Source organism: Bombina bombina, chromosome 5 (genome assembly GCF_027579735.1).
Source record: "Bombina bombina isolate aBomBom1 chromosome 5, aBomBom1.pri, whole genome shotgun sequence".
NCBI classification, from domain to species: Eukaryota; Metazoa; Chordata; class Amphibia; order Anura; family Bombinatoridae; genus Bombina; species Bombina bombina.
Window position 1 is genome coordinate 345083727 of NC_069503.1, and position 22460 is coordinate 345106186.

The 22460-nt window shown below is 36.8% G+C and overlaps 1 protein-coding gene across 1 annotated transcript in view; it reads right to left on the reverse strand.

The window, feature by feature from the left end:
* Window positions 1-299: 299 nt before the first annotated feature.
* Window positions 300-22460, reverse strand: part of LOC128659334 (solute carrier family 40 protein member 1-like) — a 51239-nt gene continuing 29078 nt past the window's right edge. Inside the window, exons 8-9 of the mRNA XM_053713000.1 lie at window positions 14348-15061; window positions 300-795 (exon numbers count right to left, since the gene is read on the reverse strand). Coding sequence (XP_053568975.1) covers window positions 524-795; window positions 14348-15061 — 986 coding nt within the window. The 3' untranslated portion in view covers window positions 300-523. The remainder of the gene's footprint in view (window positions 796-14347; window positions 15062-22460) is intronic.

Genomic DNA, 22460 nt, shown 5'->3' on the forward strand with positions numbered 1-22460 from the left:
AAAAAATGACCTTAGATCATGACAGTATTTTGTAAGTTTTTTTTTTACTATAAGCTTTTTTATTATTATTTTAAACTAACCCCCTGACCCCCCTCCTAAAAAAAACTTACTGAAAAAAACAAACTTACTGTCCTACCTCGCATTGGCATTGTGTTAAATTATTATTGATTTGATTTTGTTTTGCCCAAAAAACTCATGGGGCCCTGCCCCTAATCCCCCACTGTAGTTTATTATGTAAATAAAATAGGATTGGGCCAAAATATTTTTTTGGAATAAAGAGATACACTGAGTGTAAGTAATCGTTTAAATAATTTCGTTTTTTTATTTCTGGTGAAGAAAATAGGAGCTGTATATGGAATAGGGTGGATCATGTATAAAATAATAATAAAAAAAGAAACTGAACAGATTGGGTGAACATTGGACAGGTATTCTAAAATTAATCAACACTTCATGCGACACTCGTACTACAAAGATTTAGCTACAATGAGTGTTAGCCTTTTAAAAACTGGTTATTACAATACTATCAGGCAGGAGTATTCAGTGATTCCCTCTCTTTTGTTTTATATTTTTTGGTATAAAAAAAGTACATTGTGTGTCCAGCTATAACAAACAGGATAGAAATGATAACTAGGAGTCCAAACTGCTGAGGTTGCGGAGCTAAAATGACCATGATAAAATGGACTAAATCCATCAGATAATTCATTGAGCTTTGCACGCCATTAACTACTCCACGCTCAGATTCTGGAATATTCTCCTGAAGAAGCTGTGTCACCGTCAGATCAAAGGACCAAAGACCTACATGTAAGAAATAAATAATTAAAATCCAATTAAAATTCTTTCAAACTCCTCTTCTAGATGTAGAAATAATTTGTAGAGGTGGTTGCTTATTGCCAATAATAAAGGATATGTACCACGACAAATAATTAGTTGGCTTACCATGAATGGTCTTCATTAAACAAGGAGATTAAAACCTGGTCAGACCAGATTTTATTATCTTTGCATGTGGCATTATACAACTAATTATACCTTATGAGTACAAAAATATAGCCTGATATATTCTGATTAGACAACAGTAATGTCATTTTGCTGTGCCATGGTGTGTTTAATGGCTGCCTAACATATGCAAGTTAAATTCATAAAAAAAAACAAATCTATTATTCTGGCAAATATATTACAAGTATTAATGATATTTTAAAATAAATATATACACATTACTCAAAAACAATAAATAACCATGCAAGGAAATGGGGAATCCCAGAAATAAATATTGTGACATTTTAATGAAACATCAAACTGAAGAAACATTGTGCAAGCAGTATAAATCCACAAGCAGGAACTACAGATACCCTGGTAACTCCCTGAAAATTCAGTCTGGATTAATTATTTCCTTTAATAGCTGTTGACACTGATAAATGTAAGAAGCAGCAAATTATTCTGATTGTAACAATGTGGCCATGCAGAATTTTAGTTTGATTAATTGATGATAACATTAAAACTATAGAATTGTTAGACTGGGTGCTAGGAGGGAGACCCATAAATTAGGGGAAGTATTACATTGGGGAAGGCTGTATAGTTGGGCTGAGTCATGTAAGGAAGTATTAATTGCAGATGGGGTAGGTTTTCAGGGATGTAGTGAGAGGCCAGGTACTGGTTAGATATAATTGCAGTTAAGTTGGTTGCAGTTAATAGTGTAGCAGACAATTGCAGGTAAACGTCATTGCAGTGTGGGGAGGGGGGTCTGAGAAATCATGATAAACTTTAATGCCATGGTACTTTAACATTGGCGCTAATGTTATCTCAGTGTGGTGGACAATTCATTTGTGATCTGTAACTTTGAATTATTCACTGCCTTAAAAGGATACTAGACCCAAAAATGTTCTTTCATTATTCAGATAGGAGAGCATACTATTTTAAGCAACTTTCTAATTTACTCCTATTATGAATTTGTCTTCGTTCTCTTGCTATCTTTATTTAAAAAAACAGGAATGTAACGCTTAGGAGCCGGACCATTTTAGGTTCAGCACCCTGAATAGCTCTTGCTTATTGGTGAATGCAGGCATTGCAACTGGACACACTGTTGCTCAGGGGCGGTTCTAAACTATAAAATTAGTAAGTTCAAAATGTTGACTGCATTGCTATCAAGGGTACTGGGGATACTAGTGGGGGGACCCCGACTTCTACTATCTATATTTGCTTTTTTTTCCCCTTCTACATCCATTATCTCTCTACTTGCACAACACAGATCACTGGGCAAGTCGAATAGCACAACCTTGTAAATTCATGGCACCTGGAACTTTTGTGGTTTAGGGGAGCTAGCGTCATGAATACATGTGAATAGCAGCAACCTAGGAAACACTTCAGTTACTGATATTCTTGTTTAGCAACTCCCTCAGAAAGTAATATGCTCTATTAATTCATAGCCAACAGGAGTTTGATCATATGCAAACCACTGATCTGTCGCTCTGTATCTAACAGCTGTCTCTTTAGCTTGGGGAGTTTCAGTGCTAAGCGTTATATTTGTACGACCCTTAGCTTTTTTTTTCATGAAGATAAAACAGTTTTACAAGTAAACATTATAAAGCACAACAAAGTGCAATTCAAGCTACATGGGTATGAAAGATTGGGGCTGCTTTATAGTTGATCTGCTTTTGTAAAATAAATACATTTTAGCGCTTTTATGTATATATGTATATATCAATAGATCTTTTTAGAAAACAATATAAACTCTCTGAAGTGGTTTGTCTCCGCATATATCTACGTATAGGTTGGTATATGAGGGGGCAAACTGCTATTCTCCATCTCTGCAGGTTCAAAATAAATAAAAACAAAATAATTATGTTTCAAAAGAAATTTAGGCCTATATTTGGAGTTTGGCGGTAGCCGTGAAAACCAGCGTTAGAGGCTCCTAACGCTGGTTTTAGGCTAACTCTGGTATTTGGAGTCACTCAAAAAAGGGTCTAACGCTCACTTTTCAGCCGCGACTTTTTTTTTTTTTCCCCTTACGTAAATTGCGTATCCTATCTTTTCAATGGGATTTTTCTAACTCCGGTATTTAGAGTCGTGTCTAACGACAAAACTCCAGCCGCAGGAAAAAAGTCAGTAGTTAAGAGCTTTCTGGGCTAACGCCGGTTTATAAAGCTCTTAACTACTGTACTCTAAAGTACACTAACACCCATAAACTACCTATGTACCCCTAAACCGAGGTCCCCCCACATCGCCGCCACTCGATTACATTTTTTTAACCCCTAATCTGCCGACCGCCAACTACGTTATACTTATGTACCTCTAATCTGCTGCCCCTAACACCGCCGACCCCTATATTATATTTATTAACCACTAATCTGCCCCCCACAACGTCGCCTCCACCTGCCTACACTTATTAACCCCTAATCTGCCGAGCGGACCGCACCGCTACTATAATAAAGTTATTAACCCCTAATCCGCCTCACTAACCCTATAATAAATAGTATTAACCCCTAATCTGCCCTCCCTAACATCGCCGACACCTAACTTCAATTATTAACCCCTAATCTGCCGACCGGAGCTCACCGCTATTCTAATAAATGTATTAACCCCTAAAGCTAAGTCTAACCCTAACACTAACACCCCCCTAAATTAAATATAATTTTAATCTAACGAAATTAATTAACTCTTATTAAATAAATTAATCCTATTTAAAGCTAAATACTTACCTGTAAAATAAATCCTAATATAGCTACAATATAAATTATAATTGCATTGTAGCTATTTTAGGATTAATATTTATTTTACAGGCAACTTTGTAATTATTTTAACCAGGTACAATAGCTATTAAATAGTTAAGAACTATTTAATAGTTACCTAGTTAAAATAATTACAACATTACCTGTAAAATAAATCCTAACCTAAGTTACAATTAAACCTAACACTATACTATCATTAAATTAATTAAATAAAATAACTACAATTACCTACAATTAAACCTAACACTACACTATCAATAAATTAATTAAATACAATATCTACAAATAACTACAATGAAATAAACTAACTAAAGTACAAAAAATAAAAAAGAACTAAGTTACAAAAAATACAAAAATATCTACAAACATAAGAAAAATATTACAACAATTTTAAACTAATTACACCTACTCTAAGCCCCCTAATAAAACAACAAAGCCCCCCAAAATAAAAAATGCCCTACCCTATTCTAAATTACTAAAGTTAAAAGCTCTTTTACCTTACCAGCCCTGAACAGGGCCCTTTGCGGGGCATGCCCCAAGAAGTTCAGCTCTTTTGCCTGTAAAAAAAACATACAATACCCCCCCCCAACATTACAACCCACCACCCACATACCCCTAATCTAACCCAAACCCCCCTTAAATAAACCTAACACTAAGCCCCTGAAGATCTTCCTACCTTATCTTCACCATACCAGGTTCACCAATCTGTCCTGAAGAGCTCCTCCGATGTTCTGATCCAAGCCCAAGCGGGGGGCTGAAGATGTCCATGATCCGGTAGAAGTCTTCATCCAAGCGGGGCAGAAGAGGTCTTCCATCCGATTGAAGTCTTCATCCAAGCGGGGCAGAAGAGGTCTTCCATCCGATTGAAGTCTTCATCCAGGCGGCATCTTCTATCGACATCCATCTGGAGCGGAGCGGCAGCATCCTGAATACCTCCGACGAGGAACATCCATCCTGGCCGACGACTGAACGACGAATGACGGTTCCTTTAAATGACGTCATCCAAGATGGCGTCCCTCGAATTCCGATTGGCTGATAGGATTCTATCAGCCAATCGGAATTAAGGTAGGAATATTCTGATTGGCTGATGGAATCAGCCAATCAGATTTAGCTCGCATTCTATTGGCTGATCGGAACAGCCAATAGAATGCGAGCTCAATCTGATTGGCTGATTGGATCAGCCAATCGGATTGAACTTGATTCTGATTGGCTGATTCCATCAGCCAATCAGAATATTCCTACCTTAATTCCGATTGGCTGATAGAATCCTATCAGCCAATCGGAATTCGAGGGACGCCATCTTGGATGACGTCATTTAAAGGAACCGTCATTCGTCGTTCAGTCGTCGGCCAGGATGGATGTTCCGCGTCGGAGGTCTTCAGGATGCTGCCGCTCCGCTCCAGATGGATGTCGATAGAAGATGCCGCCTGGATGAAGACTTCAATAGGATGGAAGATCTCTTCTACCCCGCTTGGATGAAGACTTCAATCGGATGGAAGACCTCTTCTGCCCCGCTTGGATGAAGACTTCTACCGGATCATGGACATCTTCAGCCCCCCGCTTGGGCTTGGATCAGGACATCGGAGGAGCTCTTCAGGACGGATCGGTGAACCTGGTATGGTGAAGATAAGGTAGGAAGATCTTCAGGGGCTTAGTGTTAGGTTTATTTAAGGGGGTTTGGGTTAGATTAGGGGTATGTAGGTGGTGGGTTGTAATGTTGGGGGGGGTATTGTATGTTTTTTTTACAGGCAAAAGAGCTGAACTTCTTGGGGCATGCCCCGCAAAGGGCCCTGTTCAGGGCTGGTAAGGTAAAAGAGCTTTTAACTTTAGTAATTTAGAATATGTTAGGGCATTTTTTATTTTGGGGGGCTTTGTTGTTTTATTAGGGGGCTTAGAGTAGGTGTAATTAGTTTAAAATTGTTGTAATATTTTTCTTATGTTTGTAGATATTTTTGTATTTTTTGTAACTTAGTTCTTTTTTATTTTTTGTACTTTAGTTAGTTTATTTCATTGTAGTTATTTGTAGATATTGTATTTAATAATGTATTGATAGTGTAGTGTTAGGTTTAATTGTAGGTAATTGTAGGTATTTTATTTAATTAATTTAGTGATAGTATAGTGTTAGGTTTAATTGTAACTTAGGTTAGGATTTATTTTACAGGTAATTTTGTAATTATTTTAACTAGGTAACTATTAAATAGTTCTTAACTATTTAATAGCTATTGTACCTGGTTAAAATAATTACAAAGTTGCCTGTAAAATAAATATTAATCCTAAAATAGCTAAAATGTAATTATAATTTATATTGTAGCTATATTAGGGTTTATTTTACAGGTAAGTATTTAGCTTTAAATAGGAATAATTTATTTAATAAGAGTTAATTAATTTCGTTAGATTAAAATTATATTTAATTTAGGGGGGTGTTAGTGTTAGGGTTAGACTTAGCTTTAGGGGTTAATACATTTATTAGAATAGCGGTGAGCTCCGGTCGGCAGATTAGGGGTTAATAATTGAAGTTAGGTGTCGGCGATGTTAGGGAGGGCAGATTAGGGGTTAATACTATTTATTATAGGGTTAGTGAGGCGGATTAGGGGTTAATAACTTTATTATAGTAGCGGTGCGGTCCGCTCGGCAGATTAGGGGTTAATAAGTGTAGGCAGGTGGAGGCGACGTTGTGGGGGGCAGATTAGGGGTTAATAAATATAATATAGGGGTCGGCGATGTTAGGGCAGCAGATTAGGGGTACATAAGGATAATGTAAGTAGCGGCGGTTTACGGAGCGGCAGATTAGGGGTTAATAATAATATACAGGGGTCAGCGATAGCGGGGGCGGCAGATTAGGGGTTAATAAGTGTAAGGTTAGGGGTGTTTAGACTCGGGGTACATGTTAGGGTGTTAGGTGCAGACGTAGGAAGTGTTTCCCCATAGCAAACAATGGTGCTGCGTTAGGAGCTGAACGCGGCTTTTTTGCAGGTGTTAGGTTTTTTTTCAGCTCAAACAGCCCCATTGTTTTCTATGGGGGAATCGTGCACGAGCACGTTTTTGAGGCTGGCCGCTTGCGTAAGCAACTCTGGTATCGAGAGTTGAAGCTGCGTTAAATATTCTCTACGCTCCTTTTTTGGAGCCTAACGCAGCCTTTATGTGGACTCTCAATACCGGCGTTAGCTACGCGGGTCCTTACCGACAAAACTCTAAATCTAGGCCTTAGTGACTTCAGGAAAAAAAACATTAAAAAAAACCCTCCCTCTTAAAGCTGTACATCTACACAAAAATTATTGCGACCTCAAGGCTCTTTGATGTTGGATCGAATAGTAAAGGGACACAAGCTCAACTTTAAGCCAGATTGATCCCTCAATGCATTGGGTCCTAGAACCTAAATTCAGTACATGCTTAGTATCTCTTATATAGCTGGGAAGCCCCTGTATCAAAGGTTGTAATGCATTGTAAAGCCGTTAAGATAATTGTTTGAATAATGATCTAATGCCACTGACTATGGCCTCTAGTTATTAAGCTCCTTAATTTTCTTGCATTCGCCGGCCCAATACGCTCGCCTAAGTTCGCCTCACATCGCCGTCGCGGACCTGAATACGTTCGCAAAAGTTATCAAAAAAGCTGTCAAAAAGCAGCGCACCAAGTACGGGGTGATGAGCAGCGGACTGTGATAGTTATCACTCATCTGATCTCGCTGCTCTTCGGCTTTTTTACAGCTTTATTGATAAGCTGTCACTAAGCACCCACACTATACTATACTGTTCTACCCCCTATACCGCCGCCCCCGGAGCCCCCCGCAACTAAATAAAGTTATTAACCCCTAAACCGCTGCTCCTAGACCCCGCCGCAACTATAATAAATGTATTAACCCCTAAACCACTGCTCCCAGACCCCTCCGCCACCTACATAATACCTATTAACCCCTATCCTGCCCCCCCTATACTGCCGCCACCTATAATAAAGTTATTAACCCCTATCCTGCGGATCCCAGACCCCGCCGCCACCTATATTAAACTTATTAACCCCTAATCTGCCCCCCTACACCGTCGCCATCTATATTAAACTAATTAACCCCTATCCTGCCCCCCCTATACCACCGCCATCTATATTAAACTAATTAACCCCTATCCTGCCCCCCTATACTGCCACAACCTATAATAAAATTATTAACCCCTAAACCTAAGTCTAACACTAACCCTAACACTCCCCTAACTTAAATATTAATTAAATAAATCTAAATAATATTACTCTTATTAAATTAATTAATCCTATTTAAAACTAAATACTTACCTATAAAATAAACCCTAATATAGCTACAATGTAATTAATAATTACATTGTAGCTATTTTAGGATTTATATTTATTTTACAGGTAACTTTGTATTTATTTTAACTAGTTACAATAGTTATTAAATAGTTATTAACTATTTAATAACTACCTAGCTAAAAAAAATACATTACCTGTAAAATAAATCCTAACCTAAGTTGCAATTAAACACTATCATTAAATTAATTAAATAAATTAGCTACCAATACCTACAATTAAATACAATTAAATAAACTAAACTAAATTACAAAAAAACAAACACTAAATCACAGCAAATAAAAAATATTACAAGAATTTTAAACTAATTACATCTAATCTAAGCCCCCTAATAAAATTAAAAAAAAAACAAAATAATAAAAGTCCCTACCCTATTCTACATTACAAAGTAATTAGTTCTTTTACCAGCCCTTAAAAGGGCTTTTTGCGGGGCATGCCCCAAAGTAATCAGCTCTTTTGCCTGTAAAAAAAAATACAACCCCCCCCACTAACATTAAAACCCACCACCCACATACCCCTACTCTAACCCACCTAAACCCCCCTTAAATAAACCTAACACTAACCCCCTGAAGATCTCCCTACCTTGAGTCGTGTTCACCCAGCCGGGCCGAAGTCATCATCCAAGGGGCGCTGAAGAGGTCTTCCATCCGATAGAAGTCTTCATCCAAGGGGCGCTGAAGAGGTCTTCCATCCGATAGAAGTCTTCATTCAGGCGGGCCTTCAATCTTCATCCATCCGGAGCGGAGCCATCTTCAAACGAGCCGACGGGGAGCCATCCTCTTCAACGACGACTACCAGACGAATGAATATTCCTTTAAGTGACGTCATCCAAGATGGCATCCCTCGAATTCCGATTGGCTTATAGGATCAGCCAATAGAATGCAAGCTCAATCTGATTAGCTGATTGGATCCAGCCAATCGGATTGCACTTGAATCAGATTTTTCCTACCTTAATTCCGATTGGCTGATAGAATCCTATCAGCCAATTGGAATTCGAGGGACGCCATCTTGGATGACGTCACTTAAAGGAATATTCATTCATTGGGTAGTCGTCGGTTGAAGAGGATGGCTCCGCGTTGGCTCGTTTGAAGATGGCTCCACTCCGCTCCGGATGGATGAAGATTGAAGACGCCGCCTGGATGAAGACTTCTATCGGATGGAAGACCTCTTCAGCGCCCCTTGGATAAAGACTTCTATTGGGTGGAAGCCCTCTTCAGCGCCCCTTGGATGAAGACTTCGGCCCGGCTGGGTGAACACGACTAAAGGTAGGGAGATCTTCAGGGGGTTAGTGTTAAGTTTATTTAAGGGGGTTTAGGTGGGTTAAAGTAGGGGTATGTGGGTGGTGGGTTTTAATGTTGGGGGGTTGTATTTCTTTTTACAGGCAAAAGAGCTGATTACTTTGGGGCATGCCCCGCAAAAGCCCTTTTAAGGGCTGGTAAAAGAGCTGATTACTTTGTAATGTAGAATAGGGTAGGGACTTTTATTATTATTTTTTTTTTTAATTTTATTAGGGAGCTTAGATTAGGTGTAATTAGTTTAAAATTCTTGTAATATTTTTTTATTTTCTGTAATTAAGTGTTTGTTTTTTGTAATTTAGTTTAGTTTATTTAATTGTATTTAATTGTAGGTATTGGTAGCTAATTTATTTAATTAATTTAATGATAGTGTAGTGTTAGGTTTAATTGTAACTTAGGTTAGGATTTATTTTACAGGTAATTTTGTATTTCTTTTAGCTAGGTAGTTATTAAATAGTTAATAACTATTTAATAACTACTGTACCTAGTTAAAATAAATACAAAGTTACCTGTAAAATAAATATAAATCCTAAAATAGCTACAATGTAATTATTAATCTTAGGGTTTATTTTACAGGTAAGTTTTTAGTTTTAAATAGGAATAATTTATTTAATGATAGTGTAGTGTTAGGTGTAATTGTAACTTAGGTTAGTTTTTATTTTACAGGTAAATTTGTCTTTATTTTATCTAGGTAGCTATTAAATAGTTAATAACTATTTAATAGCTATTGTACCTAGTTAAAATAAATTTAAATTTGCCTGTAAAATAAAAATAAATCCTAAAATAGCTACAATATAATTATTAGTAATATTGTAGCTATCTTAGGGTTTATTATAGGTAAGTATTTCATTTTAAATAGGATCAATTTAGTTAATAAGAGTAATTTTTATTTAGATTTATTAAAATAATATTTAAGTTAGGGGGATGTTAGTGTTAGACTTAGGTTTAGGGGTTAATTAGTTTAATATAGATGGCGGCGGTATAGGGGGGGCAGGATAGGGTTTAAAAATTTATTATAGGTGGCGACGGTGTAGGGGGGCAGATTAGGGGTTAATAAGTTTAATATAGGTGGCGGTGGGGTCCGGGAGCGGCAGTTTAGGGGTTAAACAATTTATTTAGTTGCGGCGGGGTACGAGATCGGCAGTATAGGGGTCAATAAATTTATTATAGTTGCGGCGTGGTCCGGGAGCGGTGATTTTGGGGTTTAATACGTTTATTAGAGTGGCAGTGGGCTCCGGGAGTGGCGGTTTAGGGGTTAACATGTTTAATATTGCTGGTGACGGTGTAGGGGGGCAGATTAGGGGTGTTTAGACTCGGGGTACATGTTAGGGTGTTAGGTGCAGACATCTCCCATAGGAATCAAAGGGATGTCGGGCAGCAGCAAACATGAACTTTCGCTATGGTCAGACTCCCATTGATTCCTATGGGATCCGCCACCTCCAGGTACGCTGGGCCGGAAAAGTTCCGAGCATACCTACTAGTCATTTGATAACTAGCAAAAGTGGTCAGATTGTGCCGAACTTGCGTTCGGCACATCTGGAGTGACATAAGAATCGATCTGTGTCAGACTATGTCCGGCGGATCATAGCTTACGTCACAAAATTCTACTTTTGCCGGTGTGTAGGGCTTGATTACTTAGGTGAATCAGCCTTGCCACAAATACGCTGTGGAATTCCAGCGTATTTGAGGTTGACAGCTTAATAACTAGAGGCCCATAAGTCTTCCTTGTACAACTACCAGTAATTTATGTACCTTCGGAAGGAGATGGAACACTGGAACTACAGGATGTTCTACATAAAGAAAGTTAAATGTATTTTTAGAAAAAAGAACTTGTTCTATAGCATCATTCAAAAAATGCCTTAGTTCCCTATGATACCTGGCAGTTGGATCACTGCTCTAAACACTATAGCTTGAGTGTTCTTTTAATTGTCTTAGTGCCACCCAATAGGGAAACCCAGGATGGAAGAGACCTTGATGTGGTACCTGGTCTTTTCCCACTTTGCAAGATGTGGTAACTCAGCAGTGGACCTATTCAACAGAGGGCCCTGGTGCAAAATTTATTTTGGGCCCCCCAAAGGTAACACAGTAGTAAGTAATAATAATAATTTACATGCTGCTTTGTACAATCATTTTGAAGATAAATAGATGGACTTGCAACCTGCACTAATAAAAGGCTCCCCTGCATTAGGATTATACACATTCTGCACAAGTCTTTGTATAGATTGGCCCCCCATTACTTGGGCCCTGGTGCCACTGCACCATTGGTAGTTCTGCCCCTTGAGTTAACTAACTCTTCCAGTTTTGCTTTTAATCTTAGCTGAGTACTTGCAAGTGAGTGCTAGACTTCCTCTATATGTTGTGTGTGTATATATATATACTATTACTCTCATCAATAAAGAGTGACAACCCTGCATGCTACTGTTCTGGTGGGTGCTATACTCGAGTCCAGCCTTGGGACAATTGTTTTTTCATGATATATGAAGGCTTTCACTCAAGAGTAAAATTGAGATTAAATATGATCTTTATAAAGCCATTTGGCTGATTTTAACAGGTACTTACAGGTAGTAATGACCTTTTTAACAATTGTAGTGCATATCCAGGGGTACTTTGACTCTGAGGGCTCCATTTATGAAGCAATGGATGCTGCTGCTTAACCTTTTAGGTGACGGATTGAAATCATCCTGATGGACAGCCCCTGCTAGCGGCCGATTTGCCACTATTGAGCAGGGGGCAGCATTGCACAAGCATTTCACAGGCATATGCTGTCGACATTTAGCAATGTCCACTCGACATTTAGTAAATCTACCCCTGACAATCTTTTTTTGTTCATATTATTTTGTAACATAAGAACCTTTTGTTTTACTTTAATAATGTGGTACATGCTGTGTACTTTTCTTATACTTACGTTATTTTTAGAGATATGGGTATAAACATTAAGCATTTGGAGGTATATTAGAAATAATTGAATATGCCTACTATTATTCTAGTTAGCAAGTCCAAATATAGTTATAAGTGGTTTACTTTATGTGAAGTATTAGCCAGTACTTAAATTAGATTACTATTTACTAGTAAGAGCGCCCTCACCAGTTACTTTTTTCCATGTTATGAAGTCCATGACCCAGACAGTGTAGTTATACTTGTGGTTACTCATTGTATCTTATGTACTTATACTCATTGGCTCATTAGTATGCCACAATTCCTTTCTTTACCTCTTTTTTTACCTCTTTTTTAATTTATTTTTAAATGTATTACCATTACTAGTAATAGATATAATTAGTGAGAGTAAATGTTTATTATTCTAAGTTATACTGCCTCTTAGGGGTATATTTAACAATATGCGAGCAGACATGATACAAAGTAGCGTATCATGTCTGCTGCACATCCGGCATTTATTATTCCACCAGCAGTTTTTGTGTACTGCTGGTGTAATGCCGCCCCCCTGGTAGATTCGCGGCCAATCGGCCACTAGCAGGGGGTGTCAATCAACCAGATCGTAATCAATCGGGTTGATTTCTGTCCGTCGTCTCAGAGCAGGCGGGCAAGTTATGGAGCAGCTTCATAACTTCTGTTTCTGGCGAGCTTCAAGGCTCGCCGGAAACAAGGGGCCTCAATCTCCATACGGAGCTTGATAAATATGCCCCTTAATCTCAATATTACTACATCTTATTGTGTAAAATTTGGTCAATTTGGTTTACCCTGGTAACTCCATTGTAGAGCTCAACTATTGTTTAATGATTACATTATTATTTTTCTTGTCTCTGCCTCTTACTGTTATATGCAGACTTCCATCACATGACAAACGCAGTGAGTTCAGGTTTAAATATTTCCAGTTTTTCCTTTTGACCCTTTTTCAGCAAACCTTTAAGACTTAAATATGAGTTAGATGAGTAAAATCCAATAATTAACATCAGTACCTAACTCACTGACATAGGGGGCAAACATTGTTTTATGTCTCAAAGGCTGGTTCACTAATAGTAATTTTCTATTGGTATCAATTTACATAATGAGTCTGTTTTTAGCAGTCTTGGATAGCAAACTAAGAATATGCCCTGTAATAATGAAGTACCTTTCAAAAAAGCTGGTACCATAATAATGTCCCTCATTAGATGATACTTAGCTGTCAGAGCTTAATTTCATTCTTCTGTTGTTAAATTTAAAGAATAGTAGCTTAGAGTCACAGTAGCTTGTTTATAGGATAAGACCACAGTGTTATGCTTTTATTTTCTTTATGGTAACTTTACCAAAATATTAAAAATCGAGGTTTATAATGTGAGGCTCAAAAGTGGTCCCCTCCCTACATGATACCTTCTATTGTTATTGGCATTGCTTGAGTACTTGAGGTCCAAGAGTGGCCTCCTGAGTGTTATTTTGAAAGTTCTCATGTAGTTAGGCATTCTATATTAATATTACAACTTATTTTTGTTACTGATGCTTAAGTCTTGTAGCACAAACTGTTTTAAAGGGACACTAAAGCCATTTTTTTTTCTTTCGTGATTCAGATAGAGGATGAAATTTTAAGCAACTTTCTAATTTACTCCTATAATCAATTTTTCTTCATTCACTTGCTATCTTTATTTGAAAAAGAAGGCATCTAAGCTTCTTTTTTGGTTTAGTTCTCTGGTCAGCACTTTTTTATTGGTGAATGACTTTATCCACAAATCAGCAAGAACAACCCAGGTTATTCACCAAAAATGGGCCGGCATCTAAACTTATAGGAGTAAATTAGAAAGTTGCTTAAAATTGCATGCTCTGTCTGAATCACGAAACAAAAAATTTGGGTTTAGTGTCCCTTTAAGATCCTTATTATTCCTGTATTGAATTGTGTTCTAGCTCTGTGTTGAACCTTTCTGATAAATATGCACATTGTTTGTAAAAAAACTACATTAATCCAATGAAAAGAGATGCATGAATTACAATAAAGATGATATTTTGGGTTTAGGCAACTAAGAAAATACTTTGATTAAGAAAACAGTTTGTATATAGCAGATTGTTATAGGTGGTAGAATGCCTACTTACCTATTCTTGCTAGTATTACTCCTGAGAACAGCAGTATGATTGAAATGTAGGAATCCGGGTGATCCCCAGCACGTACATTCTCAAACAGTACAGTATTATTAGTCCAGTGAATAGATGATCGGTCTGGAAGTATAGGTTGGTTGATATTCCCTTGAGATGGATAAAAATGGAGCTGATTTTGCTGCGTTTTCTCTGTGTTTGAAGAAGAGTTTACACCAACAAAAATAGAAAAAATTCCAAGGTCAAAAGGACTTCCAGGAGCAAAGACTGAGAACACACATAGCATTAAACAGCTAACATGAAGGCAACTGGATATAATTCCTGTAACTACTAAGCCATAATGTCTTCTTAATTTGGTAAAGAGAAATGTGCCCATTAATCCTGAGATGGCTGACACGGCCATGAGTATACTAAGTAGAGAGCCACTTATTCCTTGGGTGTAGGCATAACCTGTAGTTATACAGTCAAAGCCAAGGACTGTAGTGTACAAGAAGGCTAACCCTAAACCCGCTAAAAAAACTGATTGTCTGTAGTATGATTTCCAGCCATCTGTACATGTATGTAATATTCTACGTAGCTTTTGGAGGCAAACAGGAAGTGATGATGTGGACTTTGCTGGAGCTGTTGGATTCTGTGGTTCCTCTTCATTTGGATCAGTGGTTACAGTTGGTGTGCTAATGATGTCACCAATAGTTGAACAAACAGGTAGATCACCTAAAATGACACAGTTCAGATGTTTATTTTTAATTCTGGCTGTGAAATTAAATTTTAAATAAAAATATTAAATAAACTATTCCATTTGCTTTTCTTTTTAACACTGAGTACCTCTGTTTCTTGTGCTAGTAAAAACCCACAAATGCTACCAAGGGAAAATACATATCTTTGAAGGCAAGTGATATTTTGAGGCAAATATGTAGTAATCCTTAAAAGTATATATTTACTAAAATAAATGATATATACTGTATGCCCAATTGTTTAGCCATCCTTCTTTCATCTCTATAGAACTTCATAAGAACTTATCAAACACCTTCCCCGGAATTATTGAGAAAATATTCAATACCTCTTTGCTCATGCAAGATTTGTTTCTAAACAATATAGCATCTAACCTCTAAATGTAAAGCTGTTTAACTCCAGCTATTGACATTTAAAACCCTGAACCTCCATCTGATTTTCTCAAACAGCCATAGCATCACCTATAATTAAACATCATGTGCGAGATTACATATGCAGCACAAGCTTCAGCGTAACTGCTGAAACCGGTGTCGCCCGTAATTTCACCTTGCACCTCGGAGAATCACATAAACCGATCTCAGTTGGAGCCAATAGTTCGATGTTAATCATTTCTGTTGGAGTCTCAAACAGAACAATGAATCTTAAGGTGTGATAAATACATTAGTATGAAAAGAATTATGTGAAGTTATGAATGCTGATTGTGAGTTTATATAAAACATTTACTCAAACGTTTTTTGAAAGTTTTTAATAGAGTGAACAACAAGTGTTCTCGGGATATAAGTGTATAAAATAGAAATTATAGAAGATATGTTTTTTATTTTATCACCTGTGTATGAGTGAATGTATCACATTTGAATGGCAAAGTGCTCGTGAAAATGTAATACCTACATCAGAGGTACAGTGAGTGAGGTGTATGATGTGTGTATTGTGTGTTATAGTGTGCAAGTGGGAAGAATGAATGAACTAGATAAAAAATTAAATAAACTACAGTTAAGCGTAATAGTAATAAAAGATTAGTGACACCTAGATCTTTATTTGTAGGTAAAATATACTTATCTAGGGTGGGTAAACAGGTGAAGCAAAATTGAAAAAAGGAAGGGGGGGGAGGGGAGGAGCGGGATAAGGAAAGTGAAATAGACAAAATTAAATGTAATAAAAGGTTGTAAAACGTGACATAATATCTGGAGTTGGCCATTCTATTTATGTAGTGCCATTGCTACTTGTTTTTGAATACTATTTATTTTAGTTGTTTTTATTGTATTACTTTTAATATTATTGTTTGGCACCCCCTATAATCTACTCATTAGTCTGTAGTTTCATTTTGTTATACATATATAGACATGTATACATACACACATGCACATATTTAGACTTATACAGGTATATATACATTGGAGCCCTTTCCAGTAAAACACTTTGCCATAAACCATATAGCTTTTAACCCTTTAAAAACATTTTTGTTAATATAAATATGATATATTTTTATTAAAAAGTATATATGTGTGTGTGTGTTTAATACTTTATTGTGTTTTACATATGTTTTGTGCATTTTTTTTAAAAAATTTTTTTAATTGAGGTATATTTAAAGGCATACATCAAACATAAAAATAAATTCTTGCACTGCATGTCACATACGATAAGGCTTCACTGTTACTGGAGTGGTAAAATAAACAGAAAAGAAACGTAAAAGCAATTTACATACCATGCAGACATTGTAAATATAAGATGCCAATCATTTAGAGGCCTTCTACATGACTCCATAGGCCACTCATGGACCATTACGAATAACAGGAAACATTAAAGTGAAAGAAGGCCATTGTAAACAAAGGAGACCACTTTTGGATCTCATTAGTACACCTCGATTTTATAGAATTTTATAACTTGCTTATATAAATTGCATGACTAGCATAACTGATATATTTTAAAACTTGCAATGACTGGTAACTCTTAGAAAGGACTCTGAGAATAGAATAAAAGTGCTAGCATCTGCCTAATAGTTAAAAAAATAATAAAAATAAAATAAATAAGCAGAGTATGGAGCCATAAAGAAGTAGATCCATCATTCTGAGAATCTCCTCATATAGTTTGAATAGGACAGGAGGTCTGGTATGAACTGAGTAGACCGAGAGAAGTTGCTTATTAAAGTTGTTCATAGAAAATGTTGGGGTTCTTTATAATATACAAGGCCAAAGGATTTATGTTTTATCTTTTAAGGGAAATTTATAATAGATTGGGGCATAATGACTCACCTTGTGGAGGAAGGTATGATTACCAAAACCTACATTACTTGAAACTTTAAGCTCGGGATGGGCTAATCCGGTAATTGAAAAAACAATGAAAGGTTTGCATTGGGTTCTAAACAATTATCTAGTAAACTATGAGACATGTATGGAAGTAATCTAGACCACCTATACCCTTAAGTAAAGCATCATATGAAAAATTAACACATAAACAGTTGCATTTAGCATAAGGAACAGAAGAGTATATCGCTCACCACCCCTCCCCAAGCTGGTAACATTAGTGTAGGACCTGCCAACACAACAGAAAAAAAGGAAAAAGAAAGTTCACTTCTTAGCACTGAGCATAACATTAAAAGACAGCTTTTGCACTATATAGAATTAGCTAGAGTGGACAACAATTTAGAAAATGAGTCTTATGAACAACTACTAGGGACAATATACAATTATGTTATTAAATAGAATGGAACCAGACACCCCAATCCCAAAAATTTGTAATCATATCCAGTCCAGAGGCTATTATAAATATGAACTGTGTTCAGTATAGCACCTTCACAATAAAGTCCATCAGTCCTTATACATATGCCAGAATGTCACTTCTGAGGTACTAGATGGCTGCCTAAATGTTTAACTGACATCGCACCCAGATTAGTGTGACAGCTACAAACCATGCGGGAGAGGACAAAAGCAGATAACCATCTCCTCCTTGGCTTCCAAACAAAAAGGCAAACATACCTCCAGGGTCCCATGCAAAAAGCAGCAATGTCTTGCAGTGACATAGATGCGGTCCCCGCAAAGCTGACAGTGGGTATTTTTGGTCCTGGAGAAGCACGCACAGCCCCTGCACAGCTAGAGAGGGGTATTCAATAGGCAGCTGCAGATGTTTATGCTCACGGACCTGTGCTGGAGTTGGGTGCGTCAGTGGGTCAAATTTTATAACCACACTTTCTTAAAGTGGCTCCGAGCCCTGATGCCAGCAACGGTTTCTTTCCAGACTAGGTGCATAAGATGTGTCTTCTAGTAAAGATTTCAAAGCTGTAGTTTATGTTGTAGGCAGCCCAGCCAGAATGCGTTGATTAAGGCAAAGTTGTTAAAAAGCTGGAGCAGCATGCAGTTGTGCGTTTAAACATGGACGCTGCCCGGAAGGTCCCCCATTTTTTTTTTTAACCATTACAGTTTACTTCAGTTCTTAAGTCATGCTATATATTCTAACACAGTTTTGGATTTCACTTGAGTGCAAACTATAACTTTCAGCTTGTAATACCAGCACAAGTTAAACATATTATACTTGTGAAATGGAAAAATTGTATCGTAGGCTGGTATAATAAAAATAAAAGGTTCTTTATTTTCGCCAAACAATGGTAAAAAGACCACAGGAGGTCCGTAGCAGAATGTAGTTCACAACACACACAGCAGTGAGTATTGAATTGTTGACATATTTCGGCCTCAAGCCGTAATCATAGCTATTCAAAACACCTGCAAAGAAATTATTTAAAAGCAGTACTCAGCCGCTATTGGTTAAACCTCCATCCAATCGATACTTTTAAACTAGGGGGTGTGTAGTGATCAGTATTATAACAACAAAATATCAAACTACAACTACTCTGGTATGTCTATTACTGTTACATTAAATAAATAATACGTATATATATAAATAGGAAAGAAGTGAAGCTAAATGTTAAAGGATCTATGCCCCCATAATATACTCGCAATATGTAAAATGCGAGATAAACTAAGCTTATAACATACTCTCCTATATATATATATATATATATATATATAGAGAGAGAGAGAGAGAGAGGTAAAATGTTGACATGTAGAGATAATGATGATAAACCTATACAGATACATTTATTAAATGGTATAACAATAAAGAAATACTTTAGTATACACAAATATACAAATGCTAATAGAACAACGCCGTATAACTTTGGCAGTTTCTCATATAAAAGAGGCCATTAACATGATGAATATATATATATGTATACATGTATGTACACATATATATCTTTATATGTGTATACTTAGTATTGTGTAATATAATAAAAATATATTCCCACAAAACACATGATAATCCATATCATGTATAACATTAATGTTATAGTATAACTGTGATACTACAATGCATCATCATTATAACCACCTTAGGGTATAGAATACTTCTTGGTTGCTAATTAAATAGAAATATACATCTCAGCAGAGACAATATGTCTCTTGAATAAATAGAATTATTTTAGAATAGGAGGACAAAATAAATAACTGTGATTGAATCACAAGAGACTCAGATGGGATAATGCTCCCAAATAAATACATGGAGATGAAAGTGGACATAGTCAAAGTGTAAAGTTAAAGTATAAAGTATAGATTTAGTGATCCTGTGAAAGAGAGAGAAGTATACAGGCCACACTCATTTCCAATAGTTAATCAAATCGTACTCTGAGTTTAAGCCTGTAGGGACCCTAGTCTGTAATTTAAAGATCCAAAACATCTCTCTCTTTCCCAGGATCCTATTCCTATCACCCCCTCTAGGGGGTGATCTTATTTGTTCTATTATTTGCCATCTGAACGTGTCATTTGTCTTTTGGTGTACCCTATTAAAATGTTGCACTAAAGGTGTACTTGCATCTCCTTTTTTGATTGTTGATAAATGGTTTCTCATCCTAGTATTGGCATCATTTGTCGTTAACCCTACATATTGCAGGTGACATTCTATGCATGTTATCACGTATATGATATAGGTGGATGTACAATTCAAACATGAGTCAATTCAGTAAGTCTCATCAGTAACTGATGAGACAAATCTGTCTGAGAAAATTCCAAAATCACAGGGTCTACACCTTGTTCTTCCACACCTGTACATACCCTTATGGGATAGCCAAGAGCCCCTATCAGGAGATACTATCGGGGGTAGTTCAGAGGGAGCTAAATGATTCCCTAGTGTTTTACATTTTCTGTAGGAACAGAGTAGACCATTGTTCACACCTTGATCTAAAGTGGTGTCTGCTGCTAGGAGATTAAAATATTTCCTAAGAATATTACAAATGGCATTATAATCAGAGCTGAAGTCAGTTACAAAAGTTTCTTTACTTGAAATATCACATTTGATAGTATTGTTAGTAAGGAGTGTATCTCTATCTATTGAATCCACTTGTTTTTGGGCTCTTTCAGTAGTATGTCTCGCATATCCTCTCTGCTGTAGTCATGATCTGATGGCTTTGCTTTGTGTTTCATATGTGGATTTTAATGTACAATTTCTTTTAACCCTAATTAACTGTCCCTTCGCTACCGCAATGGGAACTTGTTTATAGTGACAACTTCTAGCGTGTAAAAAAGTGTTTTTAGTTATTGGTTTCCTGTAAATGTCACATATTATTCTTCCTAGTTCGCTTGATTTTAGAGTAAGATCTAGGTAGTTGATATATTCTCTATGTATCTCTGATGTAAACCTTAATCCAACATCATTCTCATTCAGGAGTGCTAAAAATGCACCTAGAACACTCTCAGTTCCCTTCCATATAAATATCAAATTGTCTATGTAGCGTTTGTAAAAGGCCACGTTTCCTTTATATGGATTTCCATCTCCATAGATGTGGGACAGCTCCCACCAACCTTGGCATAGGAGGGGCAAATTTTGCTCCCATTGCTGTCCCACATCTCTGGAGATAGAACTCTTCTTCAAATTTAAAATAATTATGGGTGAGCATGAACTCAGTCGCCCTCAGTACAAAATCCCTGAATTCCTTGCTGTAGCTTGAAAAAACAGCTAGAAAAAATCCCACAGCCTTCAATCCCTTTTCATGGGGGATTGACAAAAACAGTATATTTCTGGAATCACAAGGCAATACTAATAGATGGTATACTAATTTAAGGGGTAGATCCCACAGCAGAAATAGAAGGAAGGGGGGGGGGAATCGTAGATCCCAAAGCAGAAATTCAGGTTCAGGAACAACAAATAATGACCCTATTGAGACTTGGAATTTAACCAAAAAGTAAGGTATTTTAAAATCAACAAAACCACATGTATATATCAGTAGTACTACTAACCCCACCCTACTAAACATAAACACTAACACAACAAATACTGCTGCATATAAAAATGCATTTGAACAGGTTTTTTACAAACCCCCAGACAAAATTGGGATAGGCATAGAGAAAGAGAAACAGGACAGGTACCAACTGAGGAGACAGAAAGTGTCCTCCAAATACCAGTAAATAGTTATGTGATTAACCTATCCAGTACTGAACTATCTACAATTCATTGTAAAGTACTGAGCCCTGTTTTAAATTTTACACCCACGTGTAGATTTGATCTTTTCAAAACAATGCTTGATATTAATAAATTGATTAGAAACATTACTTTATAAAAACATTACTATATGAATGACCCTATGACTAAGAGTTCTAGTGAGCCTAGAGCTTGAGTAAGTGCATCGTTAATAGGGACACCCCTGTATTTTGGGGAATCCTGTGATATTAAAACCTTAAATTCTCTGGCAACAGATGGTTTACAAGAATCTACCCAACCCACTGTCAATTGTTTTAATGGTTTCCGGAATAGCTCAGAGTTCTACCCAATACAGAGCAGAGGACCCATCCTAGAAACTTTTTATAAAAAAGTCAAAAAGAACCTTACAGAGCTAGCTATGACACAAGATACCACGACAAGGGGGGCTCGGTAGTTGTACTAGACAGGAAAGATTATGTTCAAGTGGCGCTCAGGCAATTTAGAATGTAGATAATTATTCTCATCTAACCTCTGACCCTACGAGGATATACCAAAGGGAAATTAAATCCCTACTTGATGATGGCTTGGAAGAGGGTTTCTTTGATAAGGCTACACATGATTACCTATCTATTGAACATCCAGTGGTACCTATTTTTCATTTGTTTCCTAAGGTACGTAAATCCATCTCAAATGTACAAGGATGTCCCATAGTGAGTGGTATTGGTTCTATGTTTGAACACCTTTGTTATATCACTGCAGAGTTACCTGAGAGACACCAAGCATGTCATTAACTTGAATCTGTTGTTTGGGACAGAGAGAGTTATTTGTGGGTGACCGTGTATGTAGTCGCTTTATATTCGTCAATCCCCCATGAAAAGGGATTGAAGGTTGTGGATTTTTTTCCAGCTGTTTTTTCAAG